The 25,239-nt window shown below is 42.2% G+C and overlaps 1 protein-coding gene across 3 annotated transcripts in view; it reads left to right on the plus strand.

Annotated features, from left to right (window-relative positions):
- Nucleotides 1–25,239, plus strand: part of DENND4C (DENN domain containing 4C) — a 125,838-nt gene that overhangs the window by 71,296 nt on the left and 29,303 nt on the right. For 2 of the 3 annotated variants that reach the window (XM_068234394.1, XM_068234396.1), the window contains exons 10-18: nucleotides 542–717; nucleotides 1,793–1,893; nucleotides 4,054–4,272; nucleotides 5,763–5,908; nucleotides 10,403–10,438; nucleotides 10,588–10,718; nucleotides 11,070–11,202; nucleotides 12,740–12,946; nucleotides 22,053–22,181. In XM_068234394.1, the coding sequence (XP_068090495.1) occupies nucleotides 542–717; nucleotides 1,793–1,893; nucleotides 4,054–4,272; nucleotides 5,763–5,908; nucleotides 10,403–10,438; nucleotides 10,588–10,718; nucleotides 11,070–11,202; nucleotides 12,740–12,946; nucleotides 22,053–22,181 (1,278 nt within the window). The remainder of the gene's footprint in view (nucleotides 1–541; nucleotides 718–1,792; nucleotides 1,894–4,053; nucleotides 4,273–5,762; nucleotides 5,909–10,402; nucleotides 10,439–10,587; nucleotides 10,719–11,069; nucleotides 11,203–12,739; nucleotides 12,947–22,052; nucleotides 22,182–25,239) is intronic. The other variant, XM_068234395.1, reaches the window with a different exon arrangement.

Consider the following 25,239-nt stretch of genomic DNA (forward strand, 5'->3'; position numbering starts at 1 on the left):
TTTTTTTTTTTTTTTTTTTTTTTTTTTTGCGGTTACAGTTGTCTTTTAAAGCACACCTGTAGTCTTACAAAGGAAAAAAATTAGATACTCGCCTAGGTAAAAGGAAGCATCTGCTTCCTGTGTCCTCCTCAATACCACTGCTTCCTGTCAGGACCCTGGAGCAGCTCATGGACAAGTGGCATTAGCTCACTGCGCAGGTGTGGCTGTACTCACGCGAATACAGTATATCTGCGCTTGTCCATAAAGGGTAGCGTGGCAACGAGAACATACTTGGCAAACCTTTGTCTTATATGTTCAAAGGATCCATGCTCAGGAACTGTGGGGATCGAGGAGGAGATGGAAAGCCTCTGGTCTAGCCAGAGTCTTTCCGCTACTTATGTAAGTCTCAAACTTTTTTTTATTTCGGAGACTACAGGTTTATGTGAACAATCCATATTTCCGTAAGCTACTATAAATGTTAAATTCAGGATAGTTAGTTTTACGATGAGGTTTAGTTGTGAACCTATTGAAATTATATTTTAAACTTTTTGTTTTCCTTTAGATGATCTTCCCTTTCCAGTGGCAGTGCCCATATGTTCCTCTGTGTCCATTATCTCTGGCAGGAGTGCTCAGTGCTCCTATTCCTTTTATTGTTGGGGTAGACTCTCGGTATTTTGACTTGTATGACCCTCCCCAGGATGTTGTGTGCATTGACTTGGACACAAGTATGATATACACGTAAGTTTTGGGAGCATTCTCGTTCGTTATTTTCTGTTTTGCTTGGGCCTGTGGATTATATGTATACTTTTTTATGCCATTGTAGATTTTCTGCTTTTTTGTTTAAGGTAAAGGTATACATGTATTTATTTTGAGAGCTTCCTCTCTCTTTTCTTGTACTGTAATGTTCATTTTGCCCCCTTTTACAGTCCCAGTTTAAAACTTATTTTGTTTCCCTGAATTGAGGGGCTAAATGTATTGCAATATAAATTGTGTTTTCTCTTAAGTGTTTTTGTATTTTCCCTGATCTTTTGGTGCATCATTTCAGTTCCTTCTTTTTCCTCTGCTTTGTTAAAATTCAGATGTGTTTAGGTGAAATAAACATTCTTTGTAATGTTGCTTAAAGGGAACCTACATTAAAGTAAAAAAAAAAAAGTGTTTTACTCACCTGGGGCTTCTACCAGCCACTTGCAGCCGCCCTGTGCCCAATCCATCCTGGAACGATACTGCGTTCCCCCTCTGTTTTGATTTCCACCGACTGGCCAAGTGTTCTCGCTCACGTCACCATTCTGTGCATGCGTAGTACGAGATTTCTCTTCCTGCATAGGATGGCGATGGCGGCGAAAGAGGATGCATGAAGCCAAGGCCACGCAGGCTCAGTGAGTTCCGGAAAACGAAACTTAGCGGCTGCGGGGGACCGGAGGATTGCTCCAGGACGCTGCGGGCAAAAGGCACCTGCAGAGGGCTGGTAGAAGCCCCAGGTAAGTAAAACTCTTCATTAACTGTGGTTTAGGTCCCTTTAAAGAAACCAAAACAATAAGCTCAACCACAGCCAGTTATTTGCTTAGGTATACTCATTTGTACAATAGGATCCTATATGACCTTGCAGTACCATATATCCTGCCATTTCCACTCTTATCTCAGGGGAACAAGTAGAGTATCCTGCCGGTAACTCAAGGGATAACACTATAGAGGCCTGATGTCTTTGATGGGCAATAAATCTACAATTCATCTAAATTTCCTACTAAAGAATGATTATGCATTAGTCCCTAAATCGTTCACAGTGACCATTATGTGTAATGTATTATTATTATAGGGCAGAGGACAAGAGAAGCCTAACATGGAAGCAGCTTCCAAAGAAACCAGCAAAGAATCTCCTCAGTGTGCTGAAAAAAATCCACCCTCAGCTATCACCAGGTAAACACCTAAGAAACCTATATTTACATGTAGCAACCGGCAAACTTCTTGCAGTGCAGTTCGCCTGGCAAACATAATGTGTTGATGTCTTGTGTTTCCATTTGTTGGCTGACTGAAGTATTCATTTTATTCATTAGTGACGATTGTCGACTTAGCTTTAAACTCCTAACAATATATGTTGATTACGGTCCCACCGCCATTAGCAAGTGTTCTTGACTCTTCTACAAGCCAAATTCTTGAATGTCTCTATTAATGTAATTATTAAAAGTTAAATTTTGCTGTATCACTGAAAAGGAAAAATTCTAGTGTGTTGTTGAGTTTGTGAAATACTCTGACCGGCCCGTCTGGCACCAACAATCATGCCACGCTCAAAATTGCTTAAATCACCTTTCTTTCCCATTCTGACATTCAGTTTGGAGTTCAGGAGATTGTCTTGACCAGGACCACATCCCTAAATGCATTGAAACAACTGCCATGTGATTGGTTGATTAGATAATTGCATTAATGAGAAATTGAACAGCTGTTCCTAATCATCCTTTAGGTGAGTGTAGATGGGCAATGTGTAGGAGAGCAGCCCTCTGATTAGCTGTAACTCGGCCAATTAGAGGGATGCTCTCCAACACACCTCCAATCAGCCCAGCTCTCCATGCTCCCTCTTCACTGGCAGGGACATCAGCTTTTCTCTTTGCATGGACGTGAATCAGCACATCACGCAAAGGAAGAGACAGAGGTGCTGGTGGGGATTGTGAGCTGGAATTCATGCAAACCTGCTGTGGGGAGGAAAGAAGTGATAACTGCATGGCGCTCAATAGATCAGCTTCTGGCGGGTAGGGAAAAGAGAGGAACAAGGTCACTATCATTTAAATATCCGGTGCTCCTGATCTTTTATGCATGCCTGAACTGGTGTGTGACATGATTAGGTAAATATGAGTACATAGTGCTCCGAGGTACCTTTTATTGCACTAGTTAATAAACCAGCGCTTTAACCTCCTTGGCGGTAATCCCGAGCTGAGCTCTGGGTATGCCGCCGGAGGTCGCCGCTCAGGCCCTGCTGGGCCGATTTCGGTTCTGAAAAAAGCAGCACACGCAGCTGGCACTTTGCCAGCCGCGTGTGCTGCCCGATCGCCGCCGCTGCGCGGCGATCCGCCGCGTGCAGCGGCGAAAGAGGGTCCCCCCAGCCGCCCGAGCCCAGCGCAGCCGGAACAAACAGTTCCGGCCGGCGCTAGGAGCTGGATCGGGCGGCTCTGACGTCAGGACGTCGACTGACGTCCATGACGTCACTCCGCTCGTCGCCATGGCGACGAGGAAAGCGAAACAAGATAGGCCGCTCATTGCGGCCTATCTTGTTACTTTCGATTGCCGGAGGCGATCGAAAGTACGCATCAGGAGCGCCCTCTAGTGGGCTTTCATGCAGCCAACTTTCAGTTGGCTGCATGAAATTTTTTTTTTTAATTAAAAAAAAAAACCACATTGCAGCCTTCCTGGCAAAATAAATAAACCGCCAGGGAGGTTAAACTATACAAATGAAACCGAACAGGAGTTGCAGCCTTCTATCTACTGAAAAGTAAACACAAGCCAAAACACTTGTGTTTGCGTGAGGATATACTGATGATAACATGACAGAACTAAAACGTTCAAACAATTATTACTTCTTTTGTTTTGGAGTTGAATGAACCAGATTTGGCATCACACTGACATGTCTGGTGTTTAGAATTCAGTCTAACATTCAGTCCTTAAACTAAAATTAAAAATGACATTCCAGGAAAGTTCTATAAACCATTACTATTACACACACAATTACTTTTCTTTTTGTTTTAAATGAGCTTGGGGCACACTTATACAAACCCTGGATTCTCGACCAAGACAACCCTGTACTGTCACCATGGCCAAGTTTTGTCTAGGATGTGCAGAAGGCTTTAGCAATTGTTATATCAGAGATGTTGATGTATGTCATTCATAAACACAGCATTTGCATGTCCACCTCCCTGAAAGTGAAAGGAGGACAGTCTCATTACTCTTTAATCAGGCTTCAAATATAGTTAAAATACGGTAAGCAGGTTTATTTTTATTGTACCTCGCAGTTAACTAACTTAGCATGATTTAATAGTTTATTGTTGGATTTGTGGAGTAGTAGATATTGAGATTTGTACTTTTTTTCAGTACTTAGACAAACCCAAGAGGAGAGTGCGGTTGAGATGACTCCCATTGAAGCTGACTTCTCTTGGCAAAAGAAAATGAGAGAGCTGGAACTGGAAATTCAGGAAGCATTTCTGCGCTTTATGGCCTCCATACTAAAGGGCTACAGACCCTACTTAAAACCCATAACTGAAGCACCATCTAAGAAAGCCACAGCAGCAGACTCCCTTTTTGACCATCAAGGTATGTTGCTGTTGTTTTGAGCTACTGTATACCCCCAGTTTCCATATATATTATTGTACATTTACCTATCTAACCTCTTATGTATTGCTTACAAACAATCCTAAGTACATAGGAATGGTAAAACGGACTAGGAGAGAGAGCCCTGAGACTTCAATATTACCATCTAGTGGGTTACGTTGGAAACAAAAAAGGGAGGTTGCATTAAAGCTTATAGTGGAGTGGTCAGCGACTGATTACAGCGTTCTAGGTAATGCTGGGAAAACACAATGAAATTTTTTGGCAGATTTACTGTCTAATCAATTTTCTGATTTTTTTTTTTTTTCCAATCGCTTTTCTGATTAATCTCTATTTACTACGAAAAAATAATCCAGAAAAACGATCAAAATCAGATCGGAGCTGTTGGAAATAATCTATCAAGCCTTCTATCTGCCGAAAAAAATCATGGTGTATGCCAGCATTGAGATTAAATTCTCGATTGAGGAGATGAGTTTTTAGGTTTTCGCAAATCGTAAGGGTGGGTGAAAGCTAAGCAAGTTGTTGAAAGAGAGTTAAAGAGGTGTCGAGAAACTTGAGAGAAGTCTTGTGCGTGAGTATGAGAAGAGATGAATGAAAGAATATCACTATCATAGTAGAACATGTGCGTAGGGTGGGATCTGCTGATAAGTATAGTTACAGTAAGGTGGAGCTTACATAACTGTTCTGTAAAGGGATGTGTAAGTGAGAGAGGATCTTGAAGTGTATTCTTTGTGAGAATGGCAGCTGTTTCAGAGACTGCCAGAAAGAGGTAACATTTATGAAGCTAGAGGAAAGTTACTGCAAAATTCATGATGGACTTTAGATACTCCGCAGTTTTGTCACAGAGATAGGTGTTGTAGTCATATTGGGAAAGGATGGGGGCATGCACAAGTAGTTTAATTGTATCTTGAGAAAAGGTAACATACACACTGGTGCTGTAGGGATTGGGTCTTGTGGCCACAAGCTTATATAGATGCTCACATCCACTCCAGACGAGAACGTGTCTGCTCCAAACCTGTCAGGAACCAAGCCTAATGCTGTAGAGCACCACACCTTATTATGATCCAGAGTGACTTAGTGGTGTCTAGAAGTGGTCAGGGGTTCTTGTTGGTGGGAACACAACTTCTCAGGTTAGGAAGCATGAAAATTAGCTGCACTGTGAACCTTTTTGCCAATTCAAATTATAACCCAAAGTTTATTTAAATTTTGATGTCCTGTAGGAGAAGATGCTTTATAATTACAAGGCGGAGCTAGAGCGCTATGTGAAAGAACTAGTGACCCCTTTTCCAGTATAAAAACACCCCATCAGGCATGTTGCAGGATATCCAGTCATTCAGACAAAAAGCCAGAAGAGAATTCTCATTCATACCATTTAGAAGAAATTTTGTCCATGTCTAATCACAACTTATTTTATACCAACCCAATGAAGTCCATTTTGTTGAAATTTCTGGTAATATGAATATTTGGTATTGCAGGGTTTTTGAAAAGTAGAGATCGGGCTCACATGAAGTTTTATGCACAGTTGACAAAAACTCAGATCTTCATCCGCTTCATTGAAGAGTGTAGTTTCGTCAGCGACAAGGACACCAGTCTGGCATTCTTTGATGACTGTATTGATAAGGTACGAGAAAGTTTATTTGGGCTTGTAAGACCAGTGGCGGACAATGCCTCTGTGCAGAATAAAGGGAGCCCCATATGAGTGGTCATGGTCATAACAGATCTTGGGTGGATCCAAATAATGTCAATAAAATGGCATGAACCCTAGATTACATTCTGTAGGTACGGTATTAAAGATGAGCTGTGAGCCATGCTATCTCAGAAAAAAACTCCACATATATGAGTGGATAAATACTTGCTCTACTTACATAACATATGTATTGCACTGTCCAGTGATTTTTCTACTGTAAAAAAAAGATAAAATTGCAGATTAAAAACGAATGATTAGGGTAAAAATGGTCCTATTATTCTTTGTGTGTTTATATAGCGCAATATGTTCTGATGCACTTTATAGAGTACATAATCATGCCGCTGACTTTAGTCAGAGGAGCTCACAGTCTTATCCTACAATGGTCATAGTGAGAGATGGCCACATGGGGATAAATGACATGGAGGCAAAGACAGACACATTGAGGGGAGAGGAGTGATACAAGTAGGCAGAAACAGCCACAAGGAGGTGGTGGTGGTTGGGGGGGGGGTAGTGACATATGGAAGAAGAGATGGCCTCAAGGAGGATACGGAGAGATGGAGAGACAAATGATCATTGGGGGAGGGGGGGGGGCTGTTAGTGATAGAGGGAGAGACAGCCACATAGTGAGTAATGACTTGAGTGATACAAGGAGTAAGAAACGCACACTGGAAGGAGGCTTACAGAGAGAAATATTCGGAGAAGCCTAGAGCACAATCCAGCCCTGACTGGCGCAGCTGCATGGGCCCTAGAGGACATGAATCCCCTGTGCAGCTGCAGGGCCTATGTCCGCTCCTGTGTAAGTCATTTTTTTCTTAAAGGATACATCTGAGCTACTAAAAAAAGAAATCTACTTATCCGGGCTTCCTCCAGCCCCTGGCAGCCGATATGTCCCTCGCCGCAGCTCCGGTGTCCCGGGATCCCCTAACTTCCAGATCCCGACCTCAACAGGTTTGCATCTACTGCGCCAGCGCTGCTCAGGGTCACGCTCATGTGGTCTTGAGTGTTGTGCACCTGAGCAGAACGCTTTAGACCACAGGAGCATGATCACCAGCGGCGCTTGCGCAGTAGATGCCGACCTGGCAAGGTCGACATCTGGAACGGAGGGGATCCCGGGACACTGGAGCTGTGGGGAGGGTCATATCGGCTACCAAGGGCTGGAGAAAGCCCCGGGTAAGTAGATCTTCTTTTTTTTTTTTTTTTTTTTTTTTTTTTTTTTTTGCCTGCTCGAATGTATCCTTTAAAAGAGACACTGAAGCGAAAAAAATGATGATATAATGAATTGTTTAGTATGGATAATTACTAGAACACTAATAGCAAAAAAAATATTCTCATATTTTTATTTACGGTTATACGGCTTTTTTTTTTTTTTTATTTTTTTTTTTATAACATTGCTTCCTTCTTTAATATTTGCAGTTTACACACTACTCAGCATTCTAAATGTTTTTTTTACAGAACAGGCAGTGAGCTTTTGACCTGTCCTGAACTGTTCTCTGCAAAAGAAAAAAAAACAACACAGTTAAGATAACAGCCTACAGAACATAGAGCTCTTTACCACTTTGAAAATCTTGGAGCTCAATGACAATTTGCATAGATAACTGGAGTTTATTAACTCTCCCTGTACTGGAAACAACATTAGACTTATTTCTCTGCTGCTAATGTTTTATTTCTTATCTGCACTACACATACAAATCATATTTTTTTTTTCGCTTCAGTGTCTCTTTAAAGGAATTCTATCAATGCCCAAGTGTTCTAAACTGACAATGTACAAATAATGTCTAAGTAGCTGTGTTAACATTTTGCTACTTTTCATGTTCAATATCAGTGGCAAAAGCTTTAATTCATTGTGTGTAGATTTTATCTAAGTTTGGAATGTCTCATTTGCAGAGGTATGAATCTGTTTGAATCTCTGCAGTCTGACATGCTAAGAACAGTGTAATATTGAAGCATATTTAAAAACCGGTATCAGGTTTCACGCACTACAGTTTACAAATGTTTATGTTGCACATAAGATACATTTCCTCTGCTCTCTCTGAGACAGAAGCAAAACAGAACCTCCTTCCTCTGGGAACAAACGATATTACAATCGTCCAGCCGGTGCTCAGTGTCTAGCAGGTACACCACCCCTGCACATCCATAGACAAACATCAAAAAAGGCACGGCACTCAGGAGCTGTATGCAGCAACAAGCTGTATTGGAGGGTTCCGCCCGAAACATGTAGTGTCATCGCTTGCTCCAATACAGCTTGTTGCTGCATACAGCTCCTGAGTGCCGTGTCTTTTTTGATGTTTGCTCTCTCTGAGAGAAAGCTCTGCCTGTCTCTGACTGAGCTCTCTGCACACACTCTGTGAAGGAATTTCCCCCCTCCTCTCATGGCTGAGTCTGCAGTCGGAATTGCTGTCAGAAAAATGTGAAAGGAGTTAGATAACAGTAATCAAATAGATAAGCAGTGAAATGTATACACCAGTACTTAGTAGCACTTCCCAAACATTTTCTATCTCAATTGAAATAAACATGTTAATCGATAGTATCCCTTTAAGCTACCTACAGTATGTACTAACCTAAAATGACAACCAACTGATTTGACTATACTCTAAATGTGGGATGTGAATTTAGTTTTATTTCAAATTGTTGGTTGAAAGGTAAAATCTATAACAATATATAACAAAATCGCAATGAACCGCAACAGGAAATTTCACAACGAAAAAGATAATTGCAAAGAATGCATAACAAACCATAACTATTGTGGACAAATATAGTTCGTGATTTATGAAAAATGTTATTAATTTTGTAGTGTTATCTGAAGATAGTGGAGTAGATAGGTGTTGATCTCAGGAGCAGAGGATCTGCTGAGCTCTGTAGATCCGTCACAACCAAAACCGTGAGACAGGGAAGGTCTGCCCCAGTGTGCCTCTTCTCCACTTTCCCTGGAGACTAGAGTGGGGAAATGAGATACAAGAAAACAGATAAATAGGACCGCTTTGATGTCTCCTGTATGATCTGTGGTGTAAGATAGGTCCAAAGCTAAAGTTATAATGCTGAAGAGATGTTCATGGTAAGCAATTCTAATGAGATCTATGAATTTTCATTAGCATATTTTAATATGCTATTTTTTTTTTATTTTTTTTTAATCTATTTTTACTGAGAAAGAATGATCTTCTCTACTAATGGGATGGTAGTGTTTGTTCCATTTTTTTTGCAATGGACATTTTGGCTGGGAGGGGTACGGCTGCCAAGCTATTCTGCCTCTTGATTGGGCCCTCCTTTTCTCCACTTATCAGTGCCTCCCAGGGTTTCGTCTGAATTATTATGTGAAAAATTTAGTGGATCAGAATATACACACTGCTCCAAAAACTGGTGCGCTTCAGATGGGAGTACATTTTTTTTTTAAATGTCATCTTTAGACATTTCAATAAGAAAAGTCCTTGTTATCCAGAACTCGGGCAATCAGAAGTCTCAACTAACCGGCATGCCTGAGTAGGATATCGGGGCTCAGTTTTTGGGGGGTTTTGGAGCAGGAGGAACCTCTCACTGACATCTAGACGTGGTCTTCTATGCATTCTGCAGCTCCCAGCGGCTTTCCGGCATCCATGCACAGCTCCTGACAAAGCCGTACACTGAGGATGCCGGAAAACATCTCACCCTGTGTTAATTACTATTCCCCCTCCAGGCCACCATTGACTTTGGGGTAGGATGCAATTTGGCTGCAAGCTATTGCTTGCGACCGAATTACGCTGTTATTGCAAATTACTGACTGAACGCAACTATTCAGTAGCCGTAATTCACATTACGGCCTATGGCAGCACCTGGTAAGTCCAACTTGCTTGCCAAGAGCCTTTCCATGTGATTGAAGCACTCAGCTCTTACTTGCAGAAGATCTTTCTTGTGTATGGAGAGGAGAAATGAACCTCTTTGTGTGAGCTAACAATGTAGGAGACTTCTGTGACAGTTGCACTGATCCTGAGAAGCAGACTACGTTTCTTCCCATGTACTGAATGTGATAGGACATCATCTTGCAACATGGTTGCTTCCTGTAATAACTCTACTGTAACTTGGGAGGGAATTGTTATTTGTATACAGATACATTGGGCAAAGGCAGGCATTATATATCTATGTGAACTATAAGGAGCTTGGCACATGGGTTTTTATTTTTACTTTGGCAGACTAGAATTCTGTTTTTCAAAGGAATATAGTAGACTGATCAAGGTATTAGAACTATTATTTTAGGATTTACTCCGTTGAATTAAATGCTTTTATGTTTGCTTGAAGTTTAGCTTTAATATGAAGTTTTCCATCTATTCGGTGATGACGATAACACCATACTACGTTTTACAATGTTTAAATAAAGTAGTGATAACCGATTTAATTAAACTGACTAGCCAAATTCTTCTGTACTAGTATATACATTCAACATTCTTTTCAATGTTTTAGCTGTTTCCAGAGAAAGGCAATGAGAAAGGAGACAAGGTATGGAATCTTTATTTATCAAAAAAAATCCTCTATATCTTCCATACTTATCTCTTGTGTCTCTCATGCCTCTTCTGTGTCTTGCACAGGTCTTTTTTTTTTTTTTTGTACTTTGCTGTCAGGTTATTGAGAGTAATTGTCTGTGGCAGGTAGACCAAGAATCCCCAGAAGACACTCGGTTGATAGAGTTAGACGAGTCTCAGAAGAGCGAGCACACAGTCTTTATTATGCCACCTGAGCCCCTGCCAGAGGATGGTCCTGAGCCAGGTCCAAAATACAGGTAACAAACCTTTCAACACTGAGCAGAATATTTCGCACATACTTAATTACGTGTGCTCCTTTGATGTGTCCTGACAGCCTTTCTGAGGTATCATAATTATTTAATAAAACTGTTTCAAGAACAGTGACCATAATAAAGAAAAAAACTAAAACTGATAACCAATTACGTTTTGATGATTAAATAAGCAATAGCTATAAATCACGTTTAATGACAGAAATCAGGTTAAGCGCCAGCTTTTCAATAATCCTCTTGTTAGGTAGTTTCTGGTAATTATGTCTGAACTTATGATAAAACTGTGTTTTTTAGACTTTACTAAAATGTTAAATGTAATTATTCGTTTTTGCCTTCAAGCTACAAAAGTTTTCCAAGGCTTGATTATGCTCTCTTTGACCGAACTCGTGAGCAATATCTTAGCTATAATGGAAACCCAAAAGACAGGGGAGCCGCAAGCAGTCCGACATTCATTGCTAAAAGGACCAAACAGGTTAGTGCAGTCTTTACATTATAAAACAGATAACAGGTATATTGTAAATGTGTGAATGGTTCAGTTTAAATTAACATACATTGTATGCCACAAACATGGTATCAAGACAAGACACAGAACATTTATATTGTGCTTTTATGACTCAAAGCACCAGAACTGCAGCCACTAGTGTGTGCTCAGTAGGAGATAGCAGTATTAGGAATAGTTGCTGGCTTACTGAACAGGAAGAGCCGATATTCGAACCCAGGCTCCAGTGTCGGAGTACATTATCCAGCCACTGCCAGTCTTTTTTTTTTTTTTTTTTTTTTTTTTTTTTTTTTCCTCCGCCCCCTTCAAACACATACCACCTGTAGTCCACAACTGATGCCCATGGCATTGGGCTTATAATTAAACTACAAGAAAGGGGACCCCAAGCTGTTGAGCAGCTGAAGTTCTGTATCAGGCACGAGTGAGGAATGTCACTTTCACACCTACAGTACTTCATTTCCTAAGCTCCCAAACATTTCCAAAGACTTGTGAAATGAGGTGGTTAATCAGTACAGTAGTAAACATGCCCTTTTCCCAACCTTTTTAAAATATGTTGCAAGTTAGCATATATTTTTCTCATTGTTTACTTGTTTTGCCAAAAGCATCTTATTATGCTTTTATTTACATTTAACACAGTATGGCGCATGCACAGGCACAATTTGCTGTCATATTTGTGTCTCCTACCAGTATCGCACTTGATCCAGCAGGTAACACTGCGTTATCCTAGTGCTGTCTATGAAAAGGGGGGGGGGGGGGAGAGACATCCCTGAGCACAACAGAGCAGCTTTTGCAGGCAGGTATGGAGGGTCCCTATGGACTGACTGCAGATTGCCACTTATAGATCCAACATGGTTCGTGGGACACCTGTACACACACTAGATTCTTGGCTAAGGTAGGAGCGACCAGCTGCCTTGGGAGAAAACAAGGAAAACGCGTATAAGGCTTTGGAAATGGATTTGAAACACTAGTGTGTATGGATTAATACATGTTCATTTAGCATTTGTCTGTAGATTTAGTCAGCAAGCTTCATTAGATTATTTGGAGATGTATAGGCTATGCTCAGTGTGATAGATTTCTGTGCTTTCTAGAGACCGTTTGAACTACATTATATGTGCACTAATTAATTTACCGGTATGTATAAAATCGATGGTTAGTTGCTCTCAGGGTGAGTTTTTGTATGTTTTAGATAGTGTTCAGCATGGATTGCTGATCCTTTGGCCAACAAAACCTCTGGGGGATTATATTGGTACAGAGAAAAATAAAATGTAATCCTTGTTTGAAAGTATATGGACTTGTAACTCTTTGATCCTGTACTTGTTAACGCACTGTGACGTTTACTATCACTGTATAAAATAGCTAAAAGACTAAAGAGAAAGTCAGTGCATGTTTGGGAATGGGATTTGGAAGACAAGGGATTTGATATTTAATATGGTTTTGTCTTTGTATATAGATTATATGTATACAACACCATTCGAAAATAAGATGATTGTTCTGCTGTTTTTATTTGCAGGAAATTAAAGCTGCTCACAAGTTAGCCAGGAAGTACTATAGTAATCACAGTAACTGGCCCAAGTGCCTGTTTAGCCACTGTTTCAGCCTGTGGTTCATCTGTTTGCCAGTTTATGTGAAGGTGTCACATTCAAAGTCCAGGGCACTTCAGAAGTCCTATGAAGCACTGGTGAAAATGAGAAAGACTGATGTGGACCCACTGGATGAGGTGATTGCTTTTATTTTAATGACGTGAGCTTTATTTTCTCAAAGGATTTGCTCTTAAGACTTCTCTAGTTTTTTCTTTCAATAATATTTTATTGAAAATTATACAAGCGTTATAAACAGGTTTGTAAATTTGATATTACAACTGAACATAACCAGGATCGTACAGAATTTTTAGTTAGGAACAACAAATACCAAATAACCAGTATTTCCTATTAATTGGAAGTTTTACTTGGGTTAATAACACCCAAGATCTGAGGAGCAGGTGAAGTTCACCTAATACCCAATGGTCAAAAGTAGCATATCTAAACACAGATTTATTGGAAAGTATTAAGGCCTTTTGGGGGGGGGGGGGGGGGTGACAAGTTGTGACTGCCATACGGAAGAATTTGATATCATTTTGATAGATTATTACAGTGTAGAGGGGATTGTTATTACACAGTCTATCTTCCTAGTTGATCTGTAAATGATTAGTGGGAGAACCTGGATGTGTTCTTATGTTTAATAGTATTTCCTTGTATGTGTAGGTTAAAATCTACTGAACTGCGGATTTGAGTGAAACAGGGGAGGTTTTTTGAACTTCAATTATATAAGATAAGTTGTCTAGTCATACAGATTAAAGGGATACTGTAGGGGGGTCAGGGGAAAATGAGTTGAACTTACCCGGGGCTTCTAACGGTCCCCCGCAGACATCCTGTGTTGGCGCAGCCACTCACCGATGCTCCGGCCCCGCCTCCGGTTCACTTCTGGAATTTCAGACTTTAAAGTCTGAAAACCACTGCACCTGCGTTGCCGTGTCCTCGATCCCGCTGATGTCACCAAGAGCGCACAGCGCAGGCCCAGTATGATCTGTGTCTGTACAGTACACTCCTGGTGACATCAGCGGGAGTGAGGACATGGCAACGCAGACGCAGTGGTTTTCTGACTTTAAAGTCAGAAATTCCAGAAGTGAACTGGAGGCGGGGCCGGAGCATCGGTGAGTGGCTGCGCCAACACAGGATGTCTGCGGGGGACCATTAGAAGCCCCGGGTAAGTTCAACTCATTTTCCCCCGACCCCCCTACAGTATCCCTTTAAGTGAGTTGTTATATGTTTGTAAGCTTTAGGGAACCTCTCCAGGCCTGTTAGAAAGAGACCCATTTCTGGGGTGATTGTATATTTAGTCTTCAGCCATGAAATAATCTCAGAAAGTATCAAATAGGGGCGAGGGTAGGGAATTCCCATAGTATGTGAAAGAGGGTACCTATGTTAGAGCAGCCTCTCCAACATAATAGATATTGTTGCTCTGAAAAAGAAGCCAAAAGCCTGGGGGTTAGGTACCATTTGTATAGGATTTTGTTGTTGTTTCTACATGGGTTATACATTTGGAGATTTTTTTTTTTGAGATTCTGTAGAGTTTTTTCCATAGTTAGGAAGTCTATTTTAGAATGTAAATCTTCTCTCCATACTTGGATACATTTTCCCATAGGCTCAGGATTACTTGAGATCAAGTATTTGTACCAAAGGGAAATACCTTTATGAGAGATTTTCGTTTTGTCGTTTGGCCATAAATATGAAAATATTTCTTGGGGAAGTTTAACTGGTGAGAGGGAATGATTTAGATTAGGATATGCAATTTGTAAATAGGTGTATCTGTCTGCTTCGGAAAGTTTACGTTTCCATTTGAGGTGAGTGACGGGAGCTAAGGTAGAGTTGACCATTAAATCTTCTATAAATTCTATACCTGCATTTGACTTCTCTAATGTTTTTTTTTAATTAAACATCATATACATCATCTCTTTAGGTACAGAATCATGTTCACGGTCAACCATTGAGTTAACTTATGAATATTGTCACATCACCCTCTCACTCTGTCTACTTCCTTGTTGTGAATCCCCTGCTCTTGACCACTTAAGGACTGCAGTCTTAAAACCCCTTAGGGCCCGTTTCCACTAGTGCAGTGCGAATCGCTGGGATTCCACCGCTGACAAAATCGCATGCGGATGCGATTCCGCATGCGATTTTTGCCGTGATTTCGCATGCGATTTCGCATAGGCAGGCTATCAGCGATTTTAACCATGTCACTGCCTGGCTCAATGTACATTAGTTTTAGTGCGATTTCGCGCAAAAAACGCATGTGCGTTTTCCCCTATTAAATACATTGCCTGCGAATCGCCTGCATTCCACACGCAGGCGAATTCTGCAGGCCCTACCGTGCAGAAAAATCCTGCACAGAAAAACGCACCAAAAAACTGACAAGTGGAAACAGTCTCATCCACTTGTATTAGTTATGCGAATCCGCATGCAGACAACGCATGCGGATTCGCTCTAGTGGAAACGGGCCCTAAAGAGACTCCGTAACAAAAATTGCATCCTGTTATTTATCATCCTACAAGTTCCAAAAGCTATTCTAATGTGTTCTGGCTTACTGCAGCACTTTGTACTATCACAGTCTCTGTAATAAATCAACTTATCTCTCTCTTGTCAGACTTGTCAGACTATGTCTGGAAGGCTGCCAAGTTCTTCAGTGTTGTGGTTCTCCTATGAACTCCCCCTTCCAGGCCCCTCTATGCACACTGCCTGTGTGTTGTTTAGATTAGAGCAGCTTCTCTCTTCTCTCTTATCTTTTACAAGCTGGATAAATCGTCCTCTGAGCTGGCTGTGCTTTCACATACTGAAGAATTACAGACAAGGGCAAAGCTGTTTGCAGGAAGAAAAGAGCAGCCTGAAACTTCAGTGCATGAGAGATGCAGGGGGAAAGAAACACACAAATGATCTCTTGAGATTCAAAAGGAATGCTGTATACAGCCTGCTTGTGTATGGATGTATTTTTCTATGTGTGGACATACTGTACATCAACCTACTTCCTGTTTTGGTGGCCATTTTGTTTGTTTATAAACAAACTTTTTAAAACTGTTTTTAACCACTTTTAATACGGCGGGGAGCTGCGAAATTGTGACAGAGGGTAATAGGAGATGTCCCCTAACGCACTGGTATGTTTACTTTTGTGTGATTTTTAACAATACAGATTCTCTTTAAAGAGAATCTGTATTGTTAAAATCGCACAAAAGTAAACATACCAGTGCGTTAGGGGACATCTCCTATTACCTTCTGTCACAATTTCGCCGCTCCTCGCCGCATTAAAAGTGGTTAAAAACAGTTTTAAAAAGTTTGTTTATAAACAAACAAAATGGCCACCAAAACAGGAAGTAGGTTGATGTACAGTATGTCCACACATAGAAAATACATCCATACACAAGCAGGCTGTATACAGCCTTCCTTTTCTATCTCAAGAGATCAATATGCACAGGCAGTGTGCATAGAGGGGCCAGGAAAGGGGAGATGCATCACAGAACCACAACACTGAAGAACTTGGCAGCCTTCCAGACACAGGCTGACAAGTCTGACAAGAGAGAGATAAGTTGATTTATTACAGAGACTGTGATAGTGGAAAGTGCTGCAGTAAGCCAGAACACATTAGAATAGCTTTTGGAACTTGTAGGATGATAAAAAACAGGATGTAATTTTTGTTACGGAGTCTCTTTAACCTTCCTGGCGGTAAGCCCGAGCTGAGCTCAGGGTAAGCCGCCGGATGGCACCGCTCAGGCCCCGCTGGGCCGATTTGCATAATTTTTTTTTTTGCTGCACGCAGCTAGCACTTTGCTAGCTGCGTGCAGTGCCCGATCGCCGCCGCTACCCGCCGATCCGTCGCGCCGCAGCCGCCCCCCCCAGACCCCGTGCGCTGCCTGGCCAATCAGTGCCAGGCAACTCTATGGGGTGGATCGGAATCCCCTTTGACGTCACGACGTCGATGACGTCGGTGACGTCATCCCACCCCGTCGCCATGGCGACGGGGGAAGCCCTCCGGGAGATCCCGTTCTTTGAACGGGATCTCCGATCGCCGGCGGCGATCGGAGGGGCTGGGGGGATGCCGCTGAGCAGCGGCTATCATGTAGCGAGACTTTGTCTTGCTACATAAAAAAAAAAAAAAAAATTTTAAAAAAAAGATTTGCTGCCCCCTGGCGATTTTTTTGCAAACCGCCAGGAGGGTTAAGGACCAGACACTTTTTTTCCATTCAGACCACTGCAGCTTTAACGGGTTATTGCTCGGTCATACAACCTACCACCTAAATGATTTTTACCTCCTTTTCTTGTCACTAATACAGCTTTCTTTTGGTGCTATTTGATTGCTGCTGTGATTTTTAGTTATTATATTCATCAAAAAATACATGAATTTTGACAAAAAAAATATTTTTTTTAACTTTCTGTGCTGACATTTTTCAAATAAAGTAAAATTTCTATATACATTTTTGTCCACATTTATTGTGCTTCATGTCTGATTAAAAAAAATCCAATAAGTGTATATTTATTGGTTTGGGTAAAAGTTATAGCGTTTACAAGGTGCAAAAATTGAATTTTCCCATTTTGAAGCATCTCTGACTTTTCTGAGCACCTGTCATGTTTCATGAGGTGCTAGAATTCCTGGATAGTATAAATACCTCCCAAATGACCCCATTTTGGAAAGAAGACATCCCAAAGTATTCACTAAGAGGCATGGTGAGTTCATAGAAGATTTTATTTTTTGTTACAAGTTAGCGGAAAACGACACTTTGGGCCCTTTTCCACCAGCGCTGGCTGAATCGCAAAAACGCAAACCGCTAGCGATTTTACAATCGCTACGGTTTGCTTTTTAACATAGGAATCGCGGTAGGTAATTTCCACTACCGCGATTCGTTTGCTATGCAGTGCAAAATCGCGGCAATTATCGCTCCGCCGCGCGTTCGCGTTCCCGGCAAAAACGAATCGCGGTAGTGGAAATGACTTACCGCGATTCCCATGTTAAAAAGCAAACCGTAGCGATTGTAAAATCGCTAGCGGTTTGTGTTTTTGCGATTCAGCCAGCGCAAACGCGCTGGTGGAAAAGGGCCCTTAAACAAGCCTTTGTACAAGCATAACACATACAGATTAATGTTCTGTAAGCTGCGAAGAGAAGCTGCGCTGGTGGAAAAGGGCCCTTAGTGACAAAAAAAACCCCCTAAAAAAAAAGTTTCCATTTCTACTAACTTGTGACAAAAAAAAAAAATGAAATCTGCCACGGACTCACCATGCCCCTCTCTAAGTACCCCTCTCTAAATACTTTAAGGTGTCTAATTTCCAAAATGGGGTGGATTTACTGTTCTGGCATTTTGGGGGTGCTAAATTGTAAGCACCCCTGTAAAGCCTAAAGGTGCTCATAGGACTTTGGGCCCCTTAGCGCACCTAGGCTGCAAAAAGTGTCACACGTGGTATCGCTGAAATAGTATAATGTGTTTTTGGGTGTATTTTTACACATACCCATGCTGAGTGGGAGAAATATCTCTGTAAATGAGATTTATTTTTTTTTTACTTTTTTTTTTTTTTTTACACACATTTGTCCATTTACAGAGATATTTCTCCCACCCAGCAGGGGTATGTGTAAAAATACACCCCAAAACACATTATACTACTTCTCCTGAGTATGGCAGTACCACATGTGACACTTTTTTGCAGCCTAGGTGCGTTAAGGGGCCCAAAGTCCTATGAGTACCTTTAGGATTTCACAGGTCATTTTGAGGCATTTGATTTCCAGACTACTCCTCACGGTTTAGGGCCCCTAAAATGCCAGGGCAGTTTAGGAACCCCACAAGTGACCCCATTTTTTAAAGAAGACACCCCAAGGTATTCTGTTAGGAGTATGGTGAGTTCATAGATTTTATTTTGTCACAAGTTAGCGGAAATTGATTTTTTATTGTTTTTTTTCACAAAGTGTCATTTTCCACTAACTTGTGACAAAAAATAAAATCTTCTATGATCTCATCATACACCTAACGGAATACCTTGGGGTGTCTTCTTTCTAAAAAGGGGTCACTTGTGGGGTTCCTATACTGCCCTGGCATTTTAGGGGCCCAAAACCGTGAGGAATAGTCTGGAAACCAAATGCCTCAAAATGACTGTTCAGGGGTATAAGCATCAGCAAATTTTGATGACAGGTGGTCTATGAGGTGCCGAATTCTGTAGAGCCAGTCATAAGCAGGGTGGCCTCTAAGATGACAGGTTGTATTGGCACTGAAGTGCAGGAAGCGCAGGATGTTCTCAAATCGTGACCTGGACATGGCAGCAGAGAACATGGGCGTGTGATGTATTGGGTGCGTTGACCAATAAGACCACAATACATTCTTTTTGACTAGACCCATGTTAAGGAGAAGGCCCCAAAAAATGTTACGTTCGGAAACTTGGAGTGGTTTCCACCGAAAAGGCTGGGCATAGAAGCTTCTAGGATTGGCGGTTGCGTATTGTGTGGCATAACGGTTGGTCTCAGCCACAATTAAGTAGAGACCAGCAGTGATCAGAAAAAAAAATGCTGTCCCTGCGGTGGGGTGGGTGAGGGTTTAGCCGGGTGATCAGAAGCCCGCAGGGGGCAGATTAAGGCCTGATCTGATGGATAGGAGTGCTAGGGGGTGACAGGTGGTGATTGATGGGTGTCTCAGGGGGTGATTAGAGGGGAGAATAAATGCAATCAATGCACTGGGGAGGTGATCGGAAGGAGGTTTGAGGGGGATCTGAGGGTTCTGGCCGAGTGATCGGGAGCCCACATGGGGCAAATTAGGGCCTGATCTGATGGGTGTCTCTGGGTGTGGTTAGAAGGGGGAATAGATGTAAGCAATGCACTGGGGAGGTGATCAGGGGGGATCTGAGGTCGATCTGAGGGTGTGGGTGGGTAATTGGGTACCTGCAAGGGGCAGATTAGGGTCTGATCTGATGGGTGGCAGGGGGTGATTGATGAATGATCAGTGGGTGATTAGAGGGGAGAACAGATGTAAATAATGCACTGGGGAGGTGATCGGGGGGGGGGGGGAGGGGGGGTTCTAAGGGCGACATGAGGGTGTGGGCAGGTGTTTGGGTGCCTGCAAGGGGCAGATTAGGGTCTGATCTGATGGGCAGCCGTGACAGGGGGTGACGGGGTGATTGATAGGTGATCAGGGTGTGATTAGAGGGGAGAATAGATTCAAGCAATGCACTGGCGAGGTGATCAGGGGGGGGGTCTAAGTGCGATCTGAGGGTGTGGGTGTGTGATTGGGTGCCCGCAAGGGGCAGATGAGGGTCTGATCTGATGGGTATGATGGGTAGCAGTGACAGGGGGTGATTGAATGGTGATTGACAGGTGATCAGTGGGTGATTACAGGGGAGAATAGATGTATACAGTACACGAGGGGGGGGGGGGTCTGGGGAGGATCTGAGGGTGGGGGGGGGGGGTGATCAGGAGCCCCAGGGGGCAGTTTAGGACCTAATCTATAGGATAGCTTTGACAGATAGTGACAGGGGGTGATTGATGGGTGATTAAGGGGGTGATTGGGTGCGAACAGTGGTCTGAGGGGGTGATCGGGGGGGGTTGGTCTGAGGGGTGCTGTGGGCGATCAGGGGGCAGTGGGGGAGGATCAGTGTGCTGTTGTTCTTACTAGGGGGCTGCCTCCTGCCCTGGTGGTCCCTCGATCACTGGGACCACCAGGGCAGGAGGTAGCCTGTATAATGCACTTTGTATACATTACACATATATTGTATATTATACACTTTGTAGCGGGAGATCGGGGGTTAACAACCCGCTGGCGCTTCTAAATAGCCGGCGGGTGGGCGGAGCCTAATGCCTGCGGATGCCCGGCTAATTAGTCCCCCAGATGCCGCCGCCAATTGGCGTTACGCGGTCCTGGGGGTGCCACTTTGCCGCTACCAATTGGTAGTGGGCGGTCGGCAAGTGGTTAAGTAAGGGCCTGAGCCCACTGCTGCGTTTTTAAAAATGCATGTGTTTTACAAGTGTTTTTGAAATCCGGTTTCAGGAGTTTTAGCATGTTAAAACGCACTTAAGCATTTTTCAAAAACGTTTAAAAACAAATGCATTTTTTAAAAACACAGCCGTGGGCTCAGGCCCTAATAGATTGTACAAAGTCTGCTGTAAGATATACCAGTCACATCCTGATGCAGTAAATGTACAAGATATGAAAACTAAGCTGCAAGGAAGACTAGTATGCTTGTAAATCTGTTTAGTCTCTTTTCAGTACAGGACATGGAGAGACAGATGAGCTGGGGAGGAGCCTACTCCAATTTAGGTAGCTCAGTGTAAACCAGGTATAAAGATTCAAATAAAAGAAAGCACTCAACTGTCTGTCCTTAGAAGAGTCTTTATATGTAAGCCACTTTCCCTGCTATATCTTGAAACTAAACGTATTCCAAGTAGTTTTTTTTTTTTCCTCCCTTTCCACTTCAGTGAATAATAGACCCCCGGAAAAATTAAAAGGGACAAAGAGGGCGTAATAACTTTAGGATTATATTTATACATCTCAACACCACACTCCCTCCATATCTAGTGTCACGGTGCATTCACTCTGTGACAACTTCAAAGCATGCACCTATCATGCGCTTACTGACTTATGTGCCTGAACTAAATACGGATGCACATATCAATTTTCTGAAGACTACGTCTTTTCATCACTGCCACAAGCTCTGCCCATCTCCACGGTACCCATATAGCAAGGAATGAAGGTAGAAATTGGTCACCTACCTCCTTGTTTGTATTATCAAGCTGACAGTAAAATATGTACACAGTGTTGTTGGTAATGTAAAATCATTAAAAGAAAATCTGTAGTGGAAACAAAAAGCTTGTTCCAGTGCCGTCCCTTGGTGAAGTTTTGCCGCCTCTGAGCCCTCAGAAAGGCTTCAGGAGTACTTGGGCACTCGCACTCGACTCCCGAGGATGGGCCTGTCTTCTCCCAAAGCATTCTGAGAGTGCCTGAAGGTGTATTAAACCAGTTGGTTGAATACATACAAGGGTGACTGTGCTGGAACAAGGGGACTAAGAAGGGATAGAGAAGGCTCAATATTATTCAGAGCCTTCCCTCTCCATAGGTGAGTTAATACGTTTTATTTTCCACTTCAGTTTTAACAGAAGCATAAATGAAAATTGTGTGCCTTTAAAACTTTATATTTGATTTTAGTCTGTGTACCAGAGTGATCAGATCCGTCTTGTTTTGGATGTTTTCCCTAGCTACATAAACTATAGGAACACCAGCTCAAATTTCATTATACTATTACTTCATTTTCATACTTTTTCTTTCTTTAAAGGTCTGTTACAGGGTTGTAATGCAGCTCTGTGGCATTTGGGAGAATCCTGCTCTGGCAGTAAAAGTCTTATTTGAAATGAAGAATGCTGGAATACAGCCCAATGCCATAACGTATGGTTATTACAACAAGGTATGCTTTATGCCTGATAAGCAGCTTCTCTTCGCAGCTTACAGAACATTAGTCTGTATGTGTTATGCTTGTACAAAGGCTTGTTTAAGGGCCCTTTTCCACCAGCGCGATTCGTTTTTGCGGGGAACGCGAACGCGCGGCGGAGCGAAAATTGCCGCGATTTTGCTATGCAGTGCATAGCATAGCAAAATCGCGGCCGCGAACGTCAGGGAATCGCCGGTAATTGCGATTCAGCAATCGCTAGCGTTCAGCGCGAACGCTAGCGACTGCTAGTGGAAAAGGGCCCTTATTAGAGACACTGAAGCGAAAAAAAAATATTATGATATAATGCATTGGTTGTGTAGTACGGATAATTACTAGAACATTAGTAGCAAAGAAAATATTCTCATATTTTTAATTCGTTATATAGGTTTTTTTTTTTTTTTATAACATTCTCTTATATTTGCAGTTTACACACTACTCAGCATTCTAAATGTTTTTACTGAGCAGGCTAGTGAACATTTGAACTGTCCTCTGCAGGAAAACAAACAATACAGTGCCAGGCACTTGAGATAACAAGCTTTAGAAGACAGAGCTCTCTGCGACTTTGAAATTTGTTGAGCTCAGTGACTCTTTTGCATAAATAACTGGAGTTTCTTAACTCTTCCTGTACCGGAAACAATATTAGACTTGTGTCTCTGCTCCTAATGTTTTATTTCTTAGCTGTACTACACATACAAATTATTATATCATTTTTTTTTTTGCTTCAGTGTCTCTTTACCATTAGCAATTCTTTATATGGTTTTCATTAAGTGCTGTACTTTTGTACATAGTCTGTATGTGCTGCATTTATATTGTACCTGAACTGACATGTGACAGGGGAATATCTACTCACTCAACTGCGATAAGCAGAATAATGTGCATAAAGTCTTATGCATGATAAGTAGAATGTAATACATTGCATGGAATGAATTGCGTTCTGCTCTACTCATCGTGCGGCGACATCATGATGTTTGCGATTATAGTATGCTGTTACTGCTGCGTAGCTAATCGACCATGTCGACCCGACATTCTCCTGCATATCCAATCGATACATTCGATCAATTATGGCATGAAAACAATCTAATCGGATGGTGGGTCAGCCCCAAAGTCGTTCGCTGTATGGCCACCTTTTGAGATACCTCAAGACTTCAACTTCTCTTGCTACAATAGAGATTAAATGGTAACCAATAGCACAAATAAACTTTCTTTACCAAACCCTGACAGATTGCACTTTACTGTTAGAATGGTTGCATACTGTAGTTACATAGTTTGCTTGAGAAAAAGACATCCGTCCATCAAGTTCAACCAGGAGAAGTATAAATAAGTTAAAATTGGGTACATTTCTGTCCGGCGCCCTCATATAATCTGGTTGATCTAGGATTGGCCAATTAATTAAATTGGAAAAAAAATCCTTTGGAGGCATTTTTGCAAACAGCTATTTTTTTATTAATACAGTGGATAATGTAGTCATTGACAATCTTCCATTTATCTGAGTACCATAAAATAAACTTTAACTGGATATGTCTGGTATAGAACATATTATCATGAACGATAGCCATACTGAACCTCATGACAGAATAAGCTTGATTGTTGGAAGGTTATTATTATTATTTTTTAATTATATAGCGCCAACATATTCCGCAGCGCTTTACAAAGCACAATAGGACGACAAGGGGAACATAGATATACTAACAAATTGTAAAACAGAGTTCCAAGCAGCACAAATATTGTGACAAAAACAGTAAACATTAGGAGGAGGACCCTGCCCTTGCGAGCTTACAATCTAGTGGGTAGTGGGGGACGCACTAGGTAAGGGGGTGGAGGATGGATAAGGCAGTGACCCTTTGCCTTTGATTACATTGTGACAGAGAAGTAAATAAGGGCTATAGAATGTTATAAGCTTGTCTGAAAAGGTGTGTTTTAAGAGTGCGTTTGAAGATGTCCAGGTTTGGAGCATGACGTACAGGCTGTCTAAGAGAGTTCCAGATAAGAGTTGATGCTCGTGTAAAGTCTTGGATGCGAGCATGAGAGGAGGTGATCAGCTTAGAGGCCAGCAGAATTTCTTGGGAGGAGCGGAGGTTGCGGGAGGGACAATATCTTGAGATTAGTGATGAGATGTATTGAGGGCACAAATCATGGAGGGCTTTGTATGTTAGAGTCAAGAGTTTGAACTGGATCCTCTGGGTAATAGGTAACCAGTGGAGAAAACGGCATAGTGGGGCTGCAACAGAAGATGGTGGAAAAATCACAATTTCCGTTTTACTCATGTTAAGTTTGAGGAAGCGGGAGGACATAAATGCAGAAACGGCACATAGACAGTCGGGGACTCTAGACAGTAGTGATGCCAGATCAGGAGCTGAGAGATAGATTTGGGTGTCATCCGCATAGAGGTGATACTGGAAGCCAAAAGAGTTAATTAGTTGTCCCAGGCCACGGGTGTAGACTGAGAAAAGAAGTGGCCCAAGAACAGAGCCTTGAGGAACACCAACAGACAGTGGGCGTGGGGAGGAATTGGTGTTAGAGAAGAACACGGTGTAAGAGCGTCCAGAGAGCTAAGAGGAGATCCCAGGAATGTGCTTGTCCCTTAGTTCCTAAAGATGACAGTGTCTGCAGAAGCAGAGCATGATCAACCGTGTCAAAGGCAGAGGAAAAGTCAAGGAGTATTAGAATGGAGAACTCGCCTTTGGATTTAGCTACCAGTAGGTCATTAGCAACTTTCGTGAGGACAGTTTCAGTGGAATGGTGTGTGCGGAATCCAGATTGAAAGGGGTCAAGTAAGGAATTGGTAGAGAGAAAGGCAGACAATTCTGAATGGATGAGACGTTCCAGCAGTTTAGAAGCAAAGGGGAGGAGTGAGACAGGCCGGTAATTGGATAGAGAAGCTGGATCAAGAGAGGGTTTTTTGATAAGTGGTGTGATAATAGCTTGTTTGAATAAGGAAGGAAAAGTGCCAGTGGAGATAGAAAGATTGAATAGAGTTGTTAGAGTGGGATTGAGGGCTCGTTCCCACTATCGCGAATCTGCATGCGTCCAACGC

The sequence above is a fragment of the Hyperolius riggenbachi genome, chromosome 1 (genome assembly GCF_040937935.1).
Source record: "Hyperolius riggenbachi isolate aHypRig1 chromosome 1, aHypRig1.pri, whole genome shotgun sequence".
In the NCBI taxonomy this organism is placed as follows: domain Eukaryota; kingdom Metazoa; phylum Chordata; class Amphibia; order Anura; family Hyperoliidae; genus Hyperolius; species Hyperolius riggenbachi.